Here is a 19,049-nt window from a genome sequence, read left to right as displayed (position 1 = left end):
AGGAAGTACAGAGGCAGAATGGCTTGTCAACTGAGGATTGGTTTATACAATGTGCATCACAGTGACCAGCCATTTCTAAGAGACAGGAGCAACTGGAATTGGAACAGAACTGTTACCTGGGCTACTAACAGACTGAAGTATACTGGCTGGGGGGGCATTTTCTGCTACACTTGCACATTTTGATGGATTGTCAAGATACTTCCTGGTTCTCCTTTCACGGAACTGAGAGGTCTGGAGCCCTGAGATCCAGGAGAGCTGGGCTTTGGGCTACAGCGTTCCTCTCACCCAACCTTTCCACCTGGCTGAGGTCCCCTCCAGCACTGGTCCTTGCCCAGTCTTTCTTAGACTCTGCCATGTACCTGCCACGTTTTTCCTTCTCCCCTGCCACAGTCTGAGACGTCACCCTTTCCAGTCTCGACCTGACCACGGCCTCCTCACTGGCCTCACTTCATTCTGACAATCTCCTAAATCACGCATCATGAAGTTTTCAGAAGGGTCCCCTTACTCACTGATTCAAACCTATCATACTTAGAATCAAACCCCAAGCCCGTACCATTGATACCAAAGCTCTTACTGAATTAGTGTCAGCTCCCAACTTTCTCACTGTTCACTGTTCTAGCTACGCTGTCTTTCTAGAAAACAATATGTGCATTTTCACCTCACACATTTTGTTCTCCATGTTACATTTTCTAGAAGGCACTACCTTTACTTTCGATGTTTTTCTTATCCTTCAGATCTCAGTTTAAATGTCACCTCCTAAGACTTTCTGTGACCAGGTTTTAATAATCTCTTTCCTGTTACTTGCTGCCATAGTAATGCATTTGTTGCTCCTGAAATATCATCAGAATCATTTTCTTATGTTTATCATCTGCTGTCTCCTCCATAATTTAAGCTCCATAAGGTCAAGGACTTTGCCTAGCCTCTTGAACAGTATATCTGTCATACTGTACGTTGGTGTAACTGTGTCATACTGTACATCATCTGAGCACACAGTAAGTGTTGATACAAAGTAATCCACTAAGATAACAGAACAATGGGACCAAAGATTTTGTTGCTTCATTGAAAACTCAAAACAAAAAAAGAAAAAAGAAAAAGAAAGAAAACTCAAAATATAAACTTGCAAAGGATCTAGCTGATGATTGCTTTCATTAGTCTCCAGTACCTTACTCAGACTGAATATGTAAAGAAAAAAAAAGGGCAGAGGGAAGAACAAGGGAGAGAAGGTGGCAAAGGAGAAAATCCTTGTGAGAAGGATTTCTTCTCCGTGAGACCCTTTCCCTACGGAAGTGGCGGTGTTGGGGTGAATCTCTCTTCACCCCAGACCGAGCGAGACAGCTTAGCAACTGGGGGATATTGAGGATTTCAGAAGACATTGGGAACAGTATCTGTATATTAGAAAGACTAGAGTTTTATTCAAGAAAAATAGATGAGAGTGTCCATTTAAAAAATGGACAACTGAAATGAACAGACACTTCTCAAAATTGTAACTGTGCTTTAGAAGGGAAAAAGATCAATAGGTACATGCAAAAATTTTTAGTATCTGTGGCCATTAGAGAAATGTAAATCAAAATAATAGAGATTCCATCTTACTCCAGGAGGAATGGCTATTTTTCAGAACTCAGAAACAACAAATACGGGCAAGGCTGTGGGAGTAAAGGAACCCTTCTACGTTGGTGGGAATGTAAACTAGCACGGCCATTATGGAAATCAGTATGGAGATCCCTCAAAAAACTAAAACTGGACATTTCATTTCACCCAGCTGCAACCCTTCTGGGTACCGTCTAGAAAGTGTTAAAGACATCATATTACAGTGAGGCATGTTTACCCAGGTTTATAGCAGTCTAATTCACATTAGCTAACCCATCAACAAATGAATTAATAAAGAAAAATGTGGTATATATATACAGTATAGTACTATTTTGTCATAAAGAAAGATAAATTTCTCTGTAGGAAAATGGATACACCTCGATACCGTAATGCTAAGTAAAATCAATCAGACTCAGGTTAAATACTGTATGGTTTCTCTTATGAGAAAACCAAAACACACATAGTATAAAGAGAAAATGAAAGGTAGATGATACAGAGAGGGACTTTTTTTGAGACAGGGTCTCACTATGTAGCCCAGGCTGGCCTGGAACTCACGACAGAGATGGGAGGAGACCTGGGGATGGTGGGACTGGAGGGAGGGAGGACAGAGGGAAGTGAAGACATCGAGTTGCAGTGTGTATATGTACCGACTCCCTGTGACAAATGTATTTATTACTACGGCAAACACATAATAATAAAAAAATTAGGAAAATGGGAGCACAGTGAAAGCTTCTGAGTACAGAAATAGCATAAGTATGACTGTGCTTCAGAAAGTTAATCTGATCACAACATTTAGAATGGACTGGAAACAAGATGCGAGAAGGTGAGTTAGGAATACCGTTAACACGGGCAGCAAGGAGAGGCGACCTGCAGTGACTTGCAGTGTGACAGTGATGACTGGCAGGAAGGAGCAAGCGCGGGAGAAGCTGTCGTGGTGGAAAGGATAATTCTGGGGAATGGTTCGTGGAATAAGAAGGACGCATTATGTCTGAGTTAATATTAAACACTATCGAGGAAGAAATTTGAGCAATGACTGAAGATTACAGGGCACTGCAGCTTGAGGTCTCCAGTTTTCCACGACTGCACATTTTACTAGGCAGTAGCTTCCCGTGGCTCTGTCCTGTCGGAGACAGGCAAGGCCTTCCTGTTGCCCTTCTGGGCTTTTTGGCTGGGGTAGGAATTCAATTGACAGGAGGAAAAACCATTTTAATTCTCTGCTTATGCTCAGGAATCTCACCAAATATGACAGTGCAAGAAAGAGCAGACAACTGGCGCTTAGATAGCGTCCTCAAGTATAGAGAGGAGCGAGGCTTGGGGTCGGGGTGGGGGTTGTGGGGATACGGGTATGCGGGAGGGTGGGAGCAGAGGTGTAGGGCACAGACGACACTGTCCGGTGGACGTGGCACCTTCCCAGCTCCTCCCTCGCTGATAAGATTTCTCAGGAGGTGACTCACGACATTCGGGGTCCTTTGGAAGGAGCACTCACCCAAGAGGCAGCCTCTTCCTGCAGCCACCTTCCCACAGAGTGTCCCCCCTCGGCATCACTGTAATATGATGTCTTCAACGCTTTCTAGACGATACCCAGAAGGGTTGCAGCTGGGCGAAATGAAATGTCCAGAGATCTCCATACTGACTTCCATAATGCCCATGCTAGTTTACATTCCCAGTGTTAGATTTGGAGTGGCATTTTCTAAACTCCTCAATCTTCAGACTATAGAAGGCACACTCTATAATTTAAATCCTCTTTACTATCAGAATTACCTCTATTCTGCCTTTTCCTTCCACTTTAAAAAAGTTCCTCGGTGCTGAAAAGCCATGGTTTTGAAGCTAATGAACTAATAATTAAACCAATCCTGCTACTGAGACATCGACATTTATGAAGCATTTAAAAATTGTATTCGTTAATTTCACCCCTCACTTTGCTGCCTGGGCTATGTAGATAGTTAATATGGAACCAAGGAATGACGATTTAAAGCAAATAATGTAATAACCCTAATTGTGCAGGGTTTTTGTGATGGTGTCCTAATGGTGAATCCTCTCGTTTCACACACTTTTCAGAGGCTGTCAAAATCAGCACCATTCTACAACGTTAAGTCAAAGAGACCAACTCTTCCCTCTGGGTCACGACAATCGAGGATGCTTTCAGTCTGTGGAAATTTACAAGTGACAGCAGAACAGCAGACCTACGCCCTCCAACTAGAAATCTTGCTCCAGGTCTTAACTGGGACCATAATTTAGTAAATACATAATTTAATGTGAAGAACTTTAAATTTAGCCTATCAGGTACCTTTAAAACTATAATATTAAATAAGATCATTTTTTATAAACTCAGGTACGCAAAGAATCAAGTAACATTTGTAGACGGAGATATTTATATTAGCTGAGTCATCGGCACACCACAGTTTTGAGCATCTGACTCAGACTTTGCATCTTATATACAGTTAGTTTTTAAACGTTAGGGCATTATGCCCGGGGTAAGCACAACGTTTACATAACTGCGGGTTTATATGGACCACAGGCTTGCTCAATGACTTTTGTGATTTTACTCCTTAGTTTAAACTACCGTCTTTGACTGGGTCCACCAGGTTTGGAAAGACACGTCTCTACTCCACGCTCCTATGACTCTGGGACAAACTCACATCCCTTTGCATGCCCCTGCCCACCTCTTTGGCCTCACTGATCTGGCACCACTCCCCACAGCTCCCGCCTTTCATTCGTGTAGGCCTCTTCTGGTTCATGGGACACAAGACCTTCACCACCTGCCCTCCTAACTCGTTCCTTGCCACCCCCAGATCTCCATGTTTATGTTTGCTCTCTCTGGAATGCACACTCTGAAAGGGCAGAGATCACTTCCAGAATAATCACCATTGTATCTCAGAAAGGCAAACACAACATCTGGAAGCAAGTAGCTTTTTGATAAATATTTGTTAAATGGATGAATCAAGGAGTAAGGAAGGTTGGTTGCATGGAATGCACTGGAGTTGGGCTGGATTTATGGAAGAGTACTGACAGAAGACAAGACGAGGATCAATTCACAGTGTGAGGACAACTGCAGGAATGTGTGGAAATAAATCTGGGACCGCAATTTCAGATGTAAGGAATAACATTTACATTTATATTTATAAATATAAATCAACCTAGCTCCAATTTTAAGGATTCCACTCTCCCAGGTTGGTGGAAAACTTAACCTCAGTTACTCCGGAGTTTCCCTTTTCTGCTTCAAGAGGGGCTAGGACTCGAGGGTTTTACGTAGTGCCAAGGCAAGGGCCTTTGGCCGGAGAGCCCTCTGCCCACCCTGGCTATTACTGGGATAGTCACTGACTATTCATGTAGTTCCTTCAGCTCTGGGTTCCCTGATGTCTCCAGACTTCTTTTAAAGCCTGAGAACCCTTCCTGAGGGATGCTACGGGCCTACCTGCTTAGACACAAGACAGTCACTCCCTAAGGCTGTGCTTCGTAGTGCTGCCAGACGTGTAGGCGCTTGCTTCCTCAAGCTCGGGACCCACAGACTTTTCTCCGTGTACTCCAGTTCATGGGACTCCACTTTCACCGTGCTGCTTCTCAAAGCACTCGTATGCCTCTGTTGTTTTTAGGGCACCTAGAATAACCTTTTGAAATAGATTCAGGTTTACCCAAGTCAGCAGCATGTATGTATGACAGCCGCTCCACCTCGATCCTTGCTATTCCAGTTACTTGACTATCTTTCTGACAAATTCAGCAACAGGAAAAAAGAGGATGAGGGAATATAATTTAGCATTTCATAAACTTACTCTGCTAACAGGAATGAAGTTTTGACCAGGACAGAGGCAGAGAGTGCAATTATGGACGCTTCACTCTTCTGCTTAGCAAATTAACATAGCTCGGGGTACAGTTTGAACTTGGGGTACAGTTTAACTTCCTAGTATGCCACAGAGACCTCGTCCGTCTTTCCAGCCACTCCACACATCACCGGCCCTCTTCTTTCCAACGAGGACACACGGGTATCTCGCTGTCGGAAAGAACGCGCTCTTCTTCAGCACGGGTTTTTGTGCACTCCGGCCCTTCACCGGGCTCACGCACATGCGTGCTTCCGACTCATCTCTGCTGGCAGTTTTGCCCCGATACAGACATTCAGACTCTGTGCCTTCTGTGCAGTGTTACACGTGGTGGTCACCTTGCCACGTAAGAAGAGACAGGCCAGGGCTGAGTACGATGAAATTCCATTTTTACTGAGATCATGAAATCCCCGAAGTTCGACAACACGCCGCTGAGCAAATGGGTGTTCTAGTGCTCTGCGAGCGGGATTAAGAAACTCGCACCAAGCACAGCCTCCACGGCAGCATCTGGTCAAGTTTTTGACCCAGACAATGTACTTCTGGAAACTGGTCCAAGAGATATATTTGCACACTGTAAAATTACATGTTTATGACTTTACTCACTATAGCATTTTTTTCTAATGGAAAAATACTGGAAAGTTAAATGTTGCTCAGTGGAGCTACTTTTTTTTTTTCTTTTTTATGCCCTTTAGAGCCCCTCTCCTTGCCCCTCCTTCCACCTCTTGGTCACCTTCCCCTTTGCAAAAGTTCTGTCTCCTCGTGTCCTATCATCGATCTTTCATTTTGCTCTTTAATTTATTTATACTTTGGGTTCCTCATGTAAGAAAAACCATGCAGTATTTAAGCTTGTGGGTCTGATTTATTTCACTTAACATTCTGGCTTTTCGGTGTACCCATTTCCCTTAAAAAATGAATCAAATTTATTTTCTTCATGGCAGGGTAGTACTTCTTTGTACATTTTATTTCTTTCATTTTGCTCTTTACCTACTTATACTTTGGTTTTCTCTTGTGAGAGAAAGCATACAGTATTTAAATTTATGTGTTTGATTTATTTCACTTAGCAAATACAGTGACATGCAGAACAATTCACATGGCATACTACATTTTGTATAAGAAGGAGTTAAATAAAAAACCACAAATACGTATGTCCTCCATTTATATGTATAAGCGTAAAGAAACTAAAGTTTCTTGTAATATGTACAAGAAACTAATAACAATGATTGTTTATATTTGAGAAAGGATAGAAACTGGTATGGTGGGAAACACAGCAGGCTACAAAGAAATAAAAATATTTAATGATGTTCCTTTCTATTGGTTATATTACACATAATTATAAATGAGGCAAAGTTTTAATTATTGAAACAAATTCATTAAATAGGTTATGGTTTATAATTTATCTCTTCATGAAATAAAGGATACGATGGAAATTATTTAAGCAAAATCAGGTGGTAAATTAATACTTTAACTGTCAGTTTTCATGATATTCACTGAAATAAATTCTGTATTCTATATGGAGCAAATCAAACTGGACAAATATCAGGCTTTGCTTCTTGTTGAAGAATTGCAGGTGCTTTTACTTTGAAAAGACACTTTAAAAAGCCAATTTTTAGGAATAGATGCAAGAATCCTTTGTTTTACGTATTTAAACTGTCAAGACAGAGGTGTTTCCAATTAAGTTAACTCAATCTAGAAACAATAAAAGAAAGACAATTCTTCACAGTACTTCTGTGTCTAGTCAATTGAAAGATATAATAAATAAAAATAGGAGCAATAAATGATTGTCAATGTATAATTTTTTAAAATGAGGGTTACCCCATTTGAGGTAACTAAAGCTTTTAGACCTTGGAAAATTCCTCTAAAAGTGTAACGAGGGCTCAGGTCACTGCAGGTGATCTTCTTCATTCCAGCTGTGGCACTAGTGAAGCAGATTGTAGGTCCATTTGGAATTAATTATTCTCCAATAAGGAAACTGATAAAGCATTTAAACTACTTATAGAGTTGCTTTGAGACTAATGCATTCACTAATGTTACTTGGATCCTATTTCCAAGTCGAATATAACAGCATCTGATACACTCCAAAGTGCTTAGATCACAACTGTATTCTGTCCCAGTTTTACGGGTAATTCCATATAGCAGATATTGGGGAGGCACTAACTACTCTTTTGTAGCAAACTATTCATTTTTTTAAATGCAATTCCTAAGCATTTCATTAACAAATATTCACTTCTAATCTGTTGATTTCTTTGTTCAAAATCCAGTGTCAGTGAGGAAGAGTTGGATTTAGTAACTCTTGAACATATAGGTATATTGTGAACCAACTGTTAATATCTTTGCTTTCTGTAGAAGGAATATCCAAGCTCGGGAATTTGGGCCTTGTTCATTATCGCTGCCTCCAAACTAGTGAGGTATGGTGCAGAACATAATAGTGTCATGTTTTCTTTCCTCCTCCTAGAGCAATGATAGAATATTTTGAGGCATCTTGTTTTTCAGTCAGTTGCTTCCACAGTTACGAAGAGCCCATTGGCATCTGCTTTAAAAGCTTCACACTTTCAGTATTTCATAAATAAAAAATGAGTGGGTATATTAAAATATTCTGTGCCCTTGACTCAGTTCCTTAAACATTAGAGATAAAAGGGAATCACAAAGTATAATCCAATTGACTGGCCTTAATTTCCTTTTTCTATTTGGTGTAGATGCGCCACCTGGTGGCAAAGTAGTGTATTTTAAGTGCAGAATGTGAGTGTGAGTGTGAGTGTGTGTGTGTGTGCACGCGCGTATGCGTGTGTTTGGAGGCGTACAACATGGGACAGAAGATTTTAATATGTATTCCTAAATACTTATTTATATTGATGATACATATTTCTATACTGACTAATAGAACATTTGAACACTGCCATATAAATGCTAGTACAGGAAGTAGAGAATAACTTATTGTGGAAAATAAAACAGCTTCATCTTATTGATGTTAGCTATAGATCTTACCATTCCACCCCTAAGTTAATATTTATTTATTGTGCTATAGTTCTTACGGAGGCAAAAGCCAGGCACTGGTAAGCAAGGTAAAACTTTTTTTTTATTTTTAATTTTTAAGAATAATAATGTCTAAAATGATGTGTGCTCTTCCTTATATCAGCCTTTCGCATAAGTCATGGGGCATAGAATTTTGAGATTTTAAAACACCACAGGCTAATTGAGACCAACACGTTAATTGTACCAATGTAGCAGCAGGTAGGAGTTCGGAGCGGCAGGGGATTTATCCAAGGTCGTACTGGCTGTCAGGAGCCAGACTCAAGAAACGAGGGTTTCTCATTTTCTGCCTGAGAACATCAAAGTTAACACTCACGCAATGGAGGATTGATTATCTCTGCGTGAGGACATATGGCCTTAACTCAGTAAGACAGTGCTTTAGGACCCCAACGTACGAGTTAATGCCTATTAACTTTGTTTTGATATTCTGAGCGCAGAGGAGTATGATAATGGAAGAAATACATGTATCATGAAGGTATGGAAAAGATTTTCTAACTAATAAACCTCATATATTTATATATATGTATATTTTCAAGGAGATGTTTTTGGAGTTCATACAACTGCTGTGTTGTAAAGAAAGTCTAAAAATTCCCTTTCCTCTTCTCACTGGTTCAGAATCAGGATTTGTTTCTACAAAGTAGAGACACCCTTGTGGATTTAAGCATAAACTATGTTTGGAGCTCCCTCTCATGACCATTGAATATTATACAAGCCTCCTTTTATTCTCGCTGTTGTATTCAACTAACAGCTCACTGGTTAAGTTTTAATTGCTTCCAATGAGGTCAGCAAAGGTATTTATCGAAAAGCCCTGAATAAAAGGCTCCACACACACACACACAAGCACACATGCGCTCACACACAGAAAGAAAATCCTCTTGCCTGTTGATTTATGGAAACAATTATGATTCTGCTGGAGAATTTCTCAGCTGAGAAATAGTTTGTAGCTACAGTAGAGAGGCTCAAGTTGCACAGGCAGACAACAGACATGGAATTCTTGTGTATCCAGCTGTTATAAACAGAACAAGTAAGTTACTGTTATTTGTCTTTAAAAGCGATGTTGAATGTTTTCTGAAGTTATCTCTCGCTCTGATAATGGTACTGAGGGGGAAAGTAGTTACCAGATTTTTGAGCCATGTAAATATCTATAGTAATTATGCTGTGGAACGTACATAAAGACAAGGGTGAAGTTTTCTAGTATAATTCTGACATTTAACTTGAAAAATGTGGGCTGTTCAGGAGAGAATAATTGCTTAACCACAAATGTAAGAGCATACCATGAAAAATCTAGGGAAAGCATTTGTACTTTGTTGGTAGTAATTGTAGAACTTGATTTAAATCAACAGCTCTAAGTATGGGATGTTTCTTACAGAGTAGCAACTGGAGCAAATGGTGTGGTCATGTTCTGATTTCTCTACCCTCATGTAAAACTTTTATAAATCTACATATAGAGTGGTAAAGATGTTGACATCCTCTGTGAAAGCTGCTTTGAGTGTGTCTTCAAAGTATAAACTGTATTTGTTACAATACTATTTGCCCATGAAATTTATACACACATTTTTTAATCTTCCTCTCTCCCTCCCTCCCCATTCTTAATCTCTCATTGCAAGCAGAAGTCAAGTAGCAAACAGTGCGGCAGCAACTGAGCTTATTACAACCTGCTTTTTATAAGGATGTATCAACACAGAGTTATTTAAGGAGGAATCCTGTATGTTTACCAGAAGCTAAAAGGTTAAGTGTACCCATCTGGAAAGAGCAAGGACTCTTTCTTAAGTCAACCTACAGTTCACAGACAGGAAAAGGTCACTGACCCAGGAGTAGCAGTCAACTCAAGATTGAGTTTTCATTATGGTATTCATGGACCCCTGGAGCACTACACTATAATGCACAAATGGATACTGACATGGATCCTGCCAACTTTGCTCTACAGATCATGCTTTCTCGTTGTCTGTCTAGTGGGCACTCTAGCGTTAGCTTGCAATGACATGGCCCCAGAGCAAATGGCTACCAATGCGAACTGCTCCAGCCCCGAGCGACACACACGAAGCTACGACTACATGGAAGGAGGGGACATAAGAGTGAGAAGACTTTTCTGTCGCACACAGTGGTATCTGAGGATTGACAAGCGAGGCAAAGTCAAAGGGACCCAAGAGATGAAGAATAACTACAGTAAGTATAGTCTTTTTTTTTCTTTAAAGCATTTAACAGTTTGTTAAAGGGTCAATTTTCAGGTGACATGCTTTCTCAGTTTCCTGTATTTATGGAAAAATCCTAACTGCAGTATCACCTTCTCATTTTTCTAAATTGAGATTGCTAAACTATGTTCCTAAAAGTTTCTCTTGGAACAGGGCAAAGCTACTAAGATTGTACTTCAAACTGAGACTGCCAGCCAACTGCAGAATGTACATTCCATGTCCTAAGCTCCAAATGCTCCTATGTAAAATGGAAATGACATTATTCACGCTGCATGTGATTTTTTTTTGCTCTAGGAAAACTCATGAGCAGCTCTTTTATAGTTCTCGGGAAAGCTCATCAAAACTACCAAGCACTAGTTTGAGGAAGAGGGAATTTATTTATTAGTTTAGTTTGCTTTGAAATAATATTTAAACAATGCGAAGGACATTCTGTGTTCAAAACCTGCATTCTTGTTCAACTGTGTATCATGACAAAACAGAAGTGAATCCAGGGTACACTCATCTGTTTGTGTCATAGCTTGTGTTAGATTGTTTATCTACCTACTGAGACAGAAAAACAGATTTTTTTCTAACATTTTCTTCATCTGAATCTTCTGTCGTATAAGATCTATATTGCTTTAAGAGAAATAAATGTGAAGAAATAAAAGAGAGTTGGAAGAGATGGTTAATTTCATGATTTTCAATTGAAAGCTTTGTATTTTCCCCCAGGAACTAGTTGTTCTTTTCATGTTAAAATATTAGGGCTTGAGTTTTTATTCAATGGTTATGATTAATAACCAACTTTAATAGTAGTATTAAGTTCAGTGGAGTTAAATATACACACCTCAACATTTACCTTGAGGCTTAAAAGTCCCTAACTGAAGACGAATTTTGTTTGCATTATTAGCACATGGGCAATGTCACTGTTACACATTTTATAATATGTGTCAAAGTCAATTGAAAAAGGACTCGTGGAGGGGGCGGGTGGACGTGTGCCCACCAGTGCCAGGCTGACGGTAATTACTTACACATTTGGTTTGCCTGTTTATTAAAGGGCCCTTAGGCTTCTAACTAAACAACCAATAAATGAGAATTTTGAGGAATTATGTTGCCAATATGAAAATGAGTGGAACTTCTCTTTAACCATAACTGATTCAGAAAGTTAAGGCCATTCCGATGTTATCCATTATGGCTTATTATTATTATTATTATTATTGCAATTAAATAGGGTATCATATTAGTGCAAGAAGATTTTTCTGGCTATCCTGAAGTTTAGCTAAGTAAACGACTATTTGGAGGAAGTTTTGTGAGTATCTACTACTACTACTATATGCAATAACATTTGGTTTATAATCAGTTTCTTTAAAAATTACTAAGATTTATCGCGGGTAATGAAATCTGGTAGAAAGGCCAGAGGCCAGGTAGAAATTGTACAATTTCTTAGTTTTCCAGTCTTCAATCTATAAAACATGGAATGTGTTCAATACGTCTTCTAGTTCTTACAGTGTATTCTATCCTGAACCACAGAATATATTACATAAATGTGAAGAGACCCAAGTGCCCACCTCCTAAGGACCCAGAGTGAATGAATGAGTGAGAGCAAATATTATCTCAATAAGATACTCAAGTTGCAGTTATAGGGTTAGAAAACCCAAACTGTAGAAGTCTTTCATGTGCTAACTGCTTTTGAATGCTTTTATCAAATAATAGAAAAGAAAGTAAAATTTAGTAAAAAGAATAATATGTGTGACTATTTGGTATGAAAAATATTTATAACTGGAACATATTCACATGTAAATTTTGTCTGTGCTAAAATTTCCTAAAACCATAAAACTCAGGCATTTTTGCACATGTGCAAAATGCTGAAATCATTTTATAGTTTGAAACACAATTTAGTGCTTACTTTCAGTAACCATGAGTTGCCATAAGTTCAGTAACCATAAATCAGAACCTTGAGTAACCTTCACACAATCTGATACATCATTTCTCCTCAAGTGCTAATTCTGCAGTAAAAACATGGAAGAAAACCATTCTCTATCATTGTAAGTTAGAACGTCACAATACCAATGTATGCAGAAGACATGGTATAATTATGTAAATAATCTTCATGCATAAGCTTTTTCATTATATATATATATATATATATATATATATATATATGATGTACCTTCTTGACATGTAAATTTTCCTAGATACAGAAAGCCTTTATCAGAATCCTTCAGGGTAAGCCCTAAAGTGTTGTCAAGTTGCTCCGCTATCCTATTGATAAAGGAGCTAGTTAAAAAAAAAAGAAAAGAAAAAGAAGCCAGTAAGGGTTTCCCAAAGTTAAAAAGTGGCTCAGGCCTTTTTTTGTCTACAGCAAATCCTAAGATACAGAAGGAAATGCTTCGATGAAGAATGCATTGTGGGTGATTAGAAGAAAATTCTGATAAGCCTTCTGATAAGCTCAGGAGCAAGAGCAGCCTCACTCATTTTAAGAATGAGTGTCTATACATAAACATGCAAATTAACCGGTGTTTCCTATTGTAAAATGCTAGTTAGGTCCATCGCTGTTCTCAGTTACCATGAGAAGTCCCAGTCCATCCTCACACCTTTCTTTGAACAAAAGGGAAAAAGATCTGAGGGTGTTAATGGGACTTCACCAGCAGAAGCACAGCTCTCACGTAGGAATGTGGATTTTGGGGGGCTGGGGTGGGCTGGGGCTTGGACCCAAGGCCTTGTGCATGCTATGGAATCACTCTACCATTGAGCCAAATTCTCAGCCCCTAAAAATGTGGTTTAAAGATATGGAAAATATGGATTGGCATTAGCAGAAGTGAAAGATCTGGGTGTACAGTTCCTGGAAAAGCCGAACTTGACACCTAGATCTTTCACCTCTCCTGCTAATGCCAGGTGCTGAGTTGGGAGAGGTGGCTGGGTGGCAGAGAGGGAGAATGGAGCAGGGTGGGGGGATGGATGGGGTCACTCAAGGCTTATCTTTAGGGAATTTGAAAAATTACACCAGCTACCCTGGAGAGTGAAGATCTCACTTGATTACAGTCTTGCAAAGACATTTTAAGGGTAGATTAAAATGAACAAGAAAGAGTGCTCTGAGGAACTCAGCAGGAATAAGACTTGCAGATATATAAGCAAGAACTAACTATGTAGATGGGGGAATTCATAAGAGGCGAAGGGAGGCCGGGCCATATTTCTGAGACCTGCAGGAAGAGAAGCTAGTCCCAGAGAACCGGTTCCAAGGGATTGCATAGAAGTTTTAGCTGGGTGGCGGAAAGCATCTCCTCCTTCCTTGTTCTTTCTGGGGGCTTCACATTTAGCTTTAAGTTAGGTTTCTAAGCAAACTGGAACCTAATCTTAGCTAACTATAAGTATACCATAAAGTGTCCCTCCAACATGGGCATTTGAAGGGAAATGCAGGAGTGTACTGGGAACCTCACACAAGGCACTGGGAATGGATGGGCAACACTGACTTCTGCTGTCAGGACTCTCCCCTTGGAGACAAGGCCAGAGGGTGAACTGAGATGACCATTGGATCAGGCAGCCTATGGGCGGGCAGACAGAGGCCGTCACTCCACACCTGACAAAAATAACACTGCCTCGAAGCTGGGCGCTGAGGTGCCGAGTGAGAGATGGCAGCGGTGTGCTGGGCACTGGGCGGCTGCCCTGGGAGACGGACGTGGAGGAGAGAGCCACTCCTTCCAGACAGTTGTCTCATGGTGGGGATCCAGTTACTAAAATGTGTTCTTCTCAACAGTAGTTAATATCACTCGTCTTTTTAAGAAGGTATCCTTAATGGTCACAAACCACTTACCCAAAGAAAGCATGTCTTTCTGGGGTGTCACTGAGGGTCGTTAATTCTGCAGGAAGAGAAGGGTGAGCCATTCTGAAAATTGGCCAAGGACTCGGCAGTCTTCTCTCTGCATTGCTAGACTGTGATGGGACATGGCCTAGCAATTGGCAAAAAGCAAATAAACACAGCATTGTTGGATTTGACTGAGGCTACAGACCTTCAGCCACTCAACTGTCAGCAACTCTTTGGACAGTCTCCGGCTCACTGATAACCTCTGCTAGGAGCTAGCAAACACACGCATCACCTCTGATGCAGAGAGGGTAAATTTGTTTATGTTCCCAACAGTTCTTAGCAAGTTGTTCAAAAGACCTCACATTATCAAAGTAAAAACAACAATACAGGGACAACTGCGGCCTCGAGTGAAAGGTAATGAGGAACGTAGCTTCTGTAGTTCTGTAGTTCTGTAGTTCTGGAGTTCTGTAGAACGTATGTATGAAACGAAGTCTTAGGCATCGCCGACAAGGTGGAATCTTATAAAGCTGGGGACCGGAATTCCCTTGAATAGCTTGTTAATGCTTTAAATTGCAGTGGATGAGCAAACTTCTGGGGAGCACCTTTAGAAATATTAGCTCTTCCTTGCAAACTCTGAAAGTAAGGATTGCTTTAAATTTTATGCTTGTTCTCCTGTTTTGGGGCTACGACAAGTTACCGGCACTTACTAAAAACTATTAACTTCCACAGGTGTGATTCTTTTCGTCTCTGTCTTTTGTACATCCTCATCTGAGCTGAGCATTTCTGTATCACTGTCCTGTTTCTATGTCATTGCAGAACTTCTGATCATGTGTATTCCTTCAGCCTGCAGTCTTAGAGCATTCAGTGGCCCAAGTGAGCCAAAGGCATTGCAAAGATGAAACAGCCTTTTCTAGACTTTTAAAATTTCTTAATCATGGTTAAATACTGTAATCAGCTGGGGACTTTTAAAAACTGTTATTGCCGAGCCCCACCCCCAAAGATTCTCTTTAAATTCATCTGGCGTGCAGTCTTGGCATCGGGAATTTTCGAAGCTCCCTGGATAATTCTGACATGCTGTCAAGGCTGGGAAGTGCTGGCCGAAGGGGATGGAATTAGATTACTGGGGGAACCACAGCTCAGTAAATTAGAACCTCCTAAAGTTGAGAGGACCCAGGAATCAGTATTCTTTAAAGTTCTCCACTGGTTCTAAAGCTGCAAACCACTGTCTGGGGATGCAAATATTCTAATTCAACCTGAACCCCGCTCCCTATATCCCAGGATTCTTCTGGAACACTTAGAGCACTTCAGAGTTACCTTGCTCTCTGGAGGACTTTGAAATAGGCTTGATGAGGATCCTGAATTATTCCCTCAGGAGGTGTGGGTGCAGGCACCCTCTCTGACAAAAGTCAGCAGTCTTCGCATTTGGTGAACTGGCCTAGAAACACATGCGATGACAGCTCTGTAGCTACTGTAGATGAAGGTGGCTCTACCGAGTGATGCCGAAGCAGGGAGGAGCAGGCCCCGGGCCACAGTCTCACAGTGACAAGCAAACCTGAGTCTTTTCTGACACTTTCAAACGGTGCTGTGCTGGGGATTGGAGTGCAGGCATCACTGCCAACTTTCTTGGTATTTACGTGAGGACTTTTGACTATGAACCCAGATGCTTCCAAATTAGGCACCTCCTTCTTACGGGCACCCAAATTCCAAGGCAGAGGGAGACACAAGCTTCAACCTAGTAAACCCACTGGGAAGAGATTCACAGGTCTAGAAAGTTTATCCGAACCAGTGACAGAATGAAGCCAGAAGTTTGGCTGGGATGTCATATGACAGCAAGGAAAATTTTGCAAAATTTTCTTTTGCATCAATAATTAACAGTAGCATGTGATAACCTCCCTAGTATTACTATGGAATACAACACTTTCCCATATCTAAATTTCACAAGAGGCACGCAGAATAAAAGGCAGAGATTATGCTTAAGTAATATAGAGAAAAAAATTTGTTAAGTGAAACGGGCTTCAGTTTGACCCCCCGCTCCTTTTCCAAACCGTATCCAACCTTCCCACTCTCAAAACAGGCTGAAAATGAAAGCTCTCCACCTTTCCCAGGGTTTGAAAAGTCATGTTAAAAATCACTGCACATTGACCTCTGTCTTGACCAAGTTTTGAGTTTGCATTTGAGGTTCCATCTGGACCTCACTGAAGCAGAGAAGCTATGTCAAGTTCATTCACAGAGGTGCCCCTGAAGTCCCCGCGCTGTGTGCATGGAATGGGTTTGGGAATGGTGGGGAAAGAGAGAGGAGAATGACCCAGTAGCTATGCCCAGGGGAACCTTGTATTTTAGGAAGATGTCGTAAGAGTGATGGATTTTACTCTCCATAAACTTAAGGTATGAAGGAGTCTCATAAGATGCAGATAACGAACCTTTTTGATGTACTTAATGGATGGCGATAAGAAAATAGAAGGAGCAGTTCTCTGATTGAAAACCAACACTAAAGTGCTGAGGGTTGTATTTAACTAGAAACTGTGGTAATCATGTAGAAAGGGGTTCAAATGATAATAGATTATCTCAGCAATGAGCCAAGAGGTTTGGATCTGTTCATTTTGTGCCTAAAACTAAGCTTTTCTTCTTTATCAGAACTATTCTGAAACTGAATTTATTTTTATGATTAATGTAATATGAGAGAAATGAGGCACACTTCAACATCTTAAATACCGTATTTTCATGTTTTATTGTATTTGACTCTCTGGCTCTCTCTGTACTGTGGGTTGAACCTAGGGCCTTCACACTGAGTGATTTGCAGTCATTTTGAAATATTTTCTGTTTTGGCACAAGGTCTTGTTAAATCACCCAGGCAGGACTCAGACTCATTATCTTCCTGCCTCAGCCTTGCAGAGTGCTAAAATTACAGGCATGCACCACCACGCCCAGCTCCCATTTTATCTATTTGGATTTTCGGAGTAATTGTGAATAATTTTGAAAAATTTGAGACCCAAGTCAGAATCAGTTCAGCCTGCACATTTTTCTTAAGGCCATATTTCCACACTGTTTCTCAGAACACCAGTGTCCCCTGAGATATTAACGGTGTTCCCTGAAGCACAGCTTGTGTGACTAATTGATTGGGAAATATTAGGTTAAGTTGAATGAGTCTTTTATGACAGAATTTCTCTAAGTCTATACTACACTAAAGTGAATTGCAAAACTCTGGAAAAAGAGGACACATGGTTTTCCAAATTTAACGTGAAACCTCTTTTGCTCCCTCATTCTGCTCCCAGCCCTTGGTTTGGGTGAAATATTTAAATTTCATTAAACTACAATTTAAGAGCTATTGTCTTGGGTTCCATCTGTGATGTAATCAAGAACTAAACCAAATTGCCACTTGTGGTTTGATACAAATGAGAAGGCTACAAAATTGACCTGAACCAATTTTTTAAGACTGACACGAGCCAAGTAGTTATGCCAAAATTAGGAGCTCATACATGAATGTGGACTGTTAGGGTGGTATTTTGGGCTGAAAATCAGAGTTTTTCAGTGGGATTTAAGCATAACTTAAAGCTTTCCCCCCTGAGTTTTGAGAAGCTATTTAGGACCAATCTCCTAAAATGAAATGGTACCCAACTGGGGCAACCTCTAAACCGACCAAAAACATTTCCCATGTGGCAACATGTTGGAAAAAATCTTATCACATGTACTCCAAATGATAAACTTTATTTTACTTTTCAAAAAAAAAGTTGCTGGAACAAAAGTTGTAGTTCTTTCAATCATGCCAATAAGGAATAAGTTTTCATTTATTGGCTAAAAACTATTTTGAAATTTAGCATACCCTGAAGGGGGGGATATAAATTTTTCTTTCGACATCCTTTGAGAAAGTCATTCGTTTGAGTTTTTAAATGGAGACGGAGCCAGGATTGTTCTTCTCTTCTGTGCCCACAGCTCTGCTATCCACGCAGAGCCCGTCCGCTTTGTCTATGCTCCTTTTGTTTGTGCTTGGCACTACCGCGAGAAAGAGAAGTGCCTCCTCTAACTCCTGCTTTGTCTCCCAGTGGTAGAGGATGCAGCTCTTAGCCCAGTGGAAGAGGTGGAAGGATTCATTTAATCAGTCAATATATTTCTCCTTTAATTTGTTTGACACTTAAAATTATTTATGAGTAACAGTGCTAAATTATCATGAAAATTTAATGTAGGTGAGAATTAAAAACCTTGCTGAAAGACAAGACAAATATATCTCACTTCCCTCTTATTCTGTATCACAGAAAGAGAAAGGGAGAGAGAGAGAGGGAAAAGGAGAGGGAGATAGAGATAGAGATAGATAGAGATAGACACTGAGAAAATTGGCCTGTAGAACAAAGTGTTTGATGTCTTTCTAGGCAGCTTCAGGGACTTGGGAGAGTAGCTTTACAGTGGAGCACAGCTTTATAAGCAGGCATAGGAACTACTAGTGATACTGGCAAGGCGATTGGCAGAGCAGGATGAAGACCTGTCCTGGAGAAGGTGCGGTCCTCAATATCCATTCTTATTCTTATTAGACTGTCACCTAATCCATGCTTCTCTAAATCTAGGACAAAGAAATTCATAGTACGCATTGGCTTAAGGAATGTCTACATTGAAAGGAAACTTCTAAGTCTCTAAGAACTAGAAGGGCTGTAGTAGTAG

General features: G+C 40.4%; 2 protein-coding genes across 6 annotated transcripts in view; one reads left to right on the top strand and one right to left on the bottom strand.

Moving 5' to 3' along the window:
* Fam227b (family with sequence similarity 227, member B) overlaps nt 1-19,049 on the bottom strand; it is a 200,449-nt gene that overhangs the window by 73,142 nt on the left and 108,258 nt on the right. The gene's annotated exons all lie outside the window — the stretch shown is intronic.
* Fgf7 (fibroblast growth factor 7) overlaps nt 9,101-19,049 on the top strand; it is a 53,227-nt gene continuing 43,278 nt past the window's right edge. The window contains exons 1-2 of one of the 3 annotated variants that reach the window (XM_005376686.1): nt 9,101-9,453; nt 10,383-10,595. In XM_005376686.1, the coding sequence (XP_005376743.1) occupies nt 9,453; nt 10,383-10,595 (214 nt within the window). In that variant the 5' untranslated portion in view covers nt 9,101-9,452. Of the gene's footprint in view, nt 9,454-10,039; nt 10,596-19,049 lie in introns of all 3 variants that reach the window. The other 2 variants (XM_005376685.1, XM_013510298.1) reach the window with 2 other exon arrangements.

Source organism: Chinchilla lanigera, unplaced genomic scaffold (genome assembly GCF_000276665.1).
Source record: "Chinchilla lanigera isolate Chin_1 unplaced genomic scaffold, ChiLan1.0 scaffold00008, whole genome shotgun sequence".
Taxonomy (NCBI): Eukaryota; Metazoa; Chordata; class Mammalia; order Rodentia; family Chinchillidae; genus Chinchilla; species Chinchilla lanigera.
The sequence above is the reverse complement of the archived record's forward strand: the minus strand, read 5'-3'. Positions and strand labels throughout refer to the sequence as shown.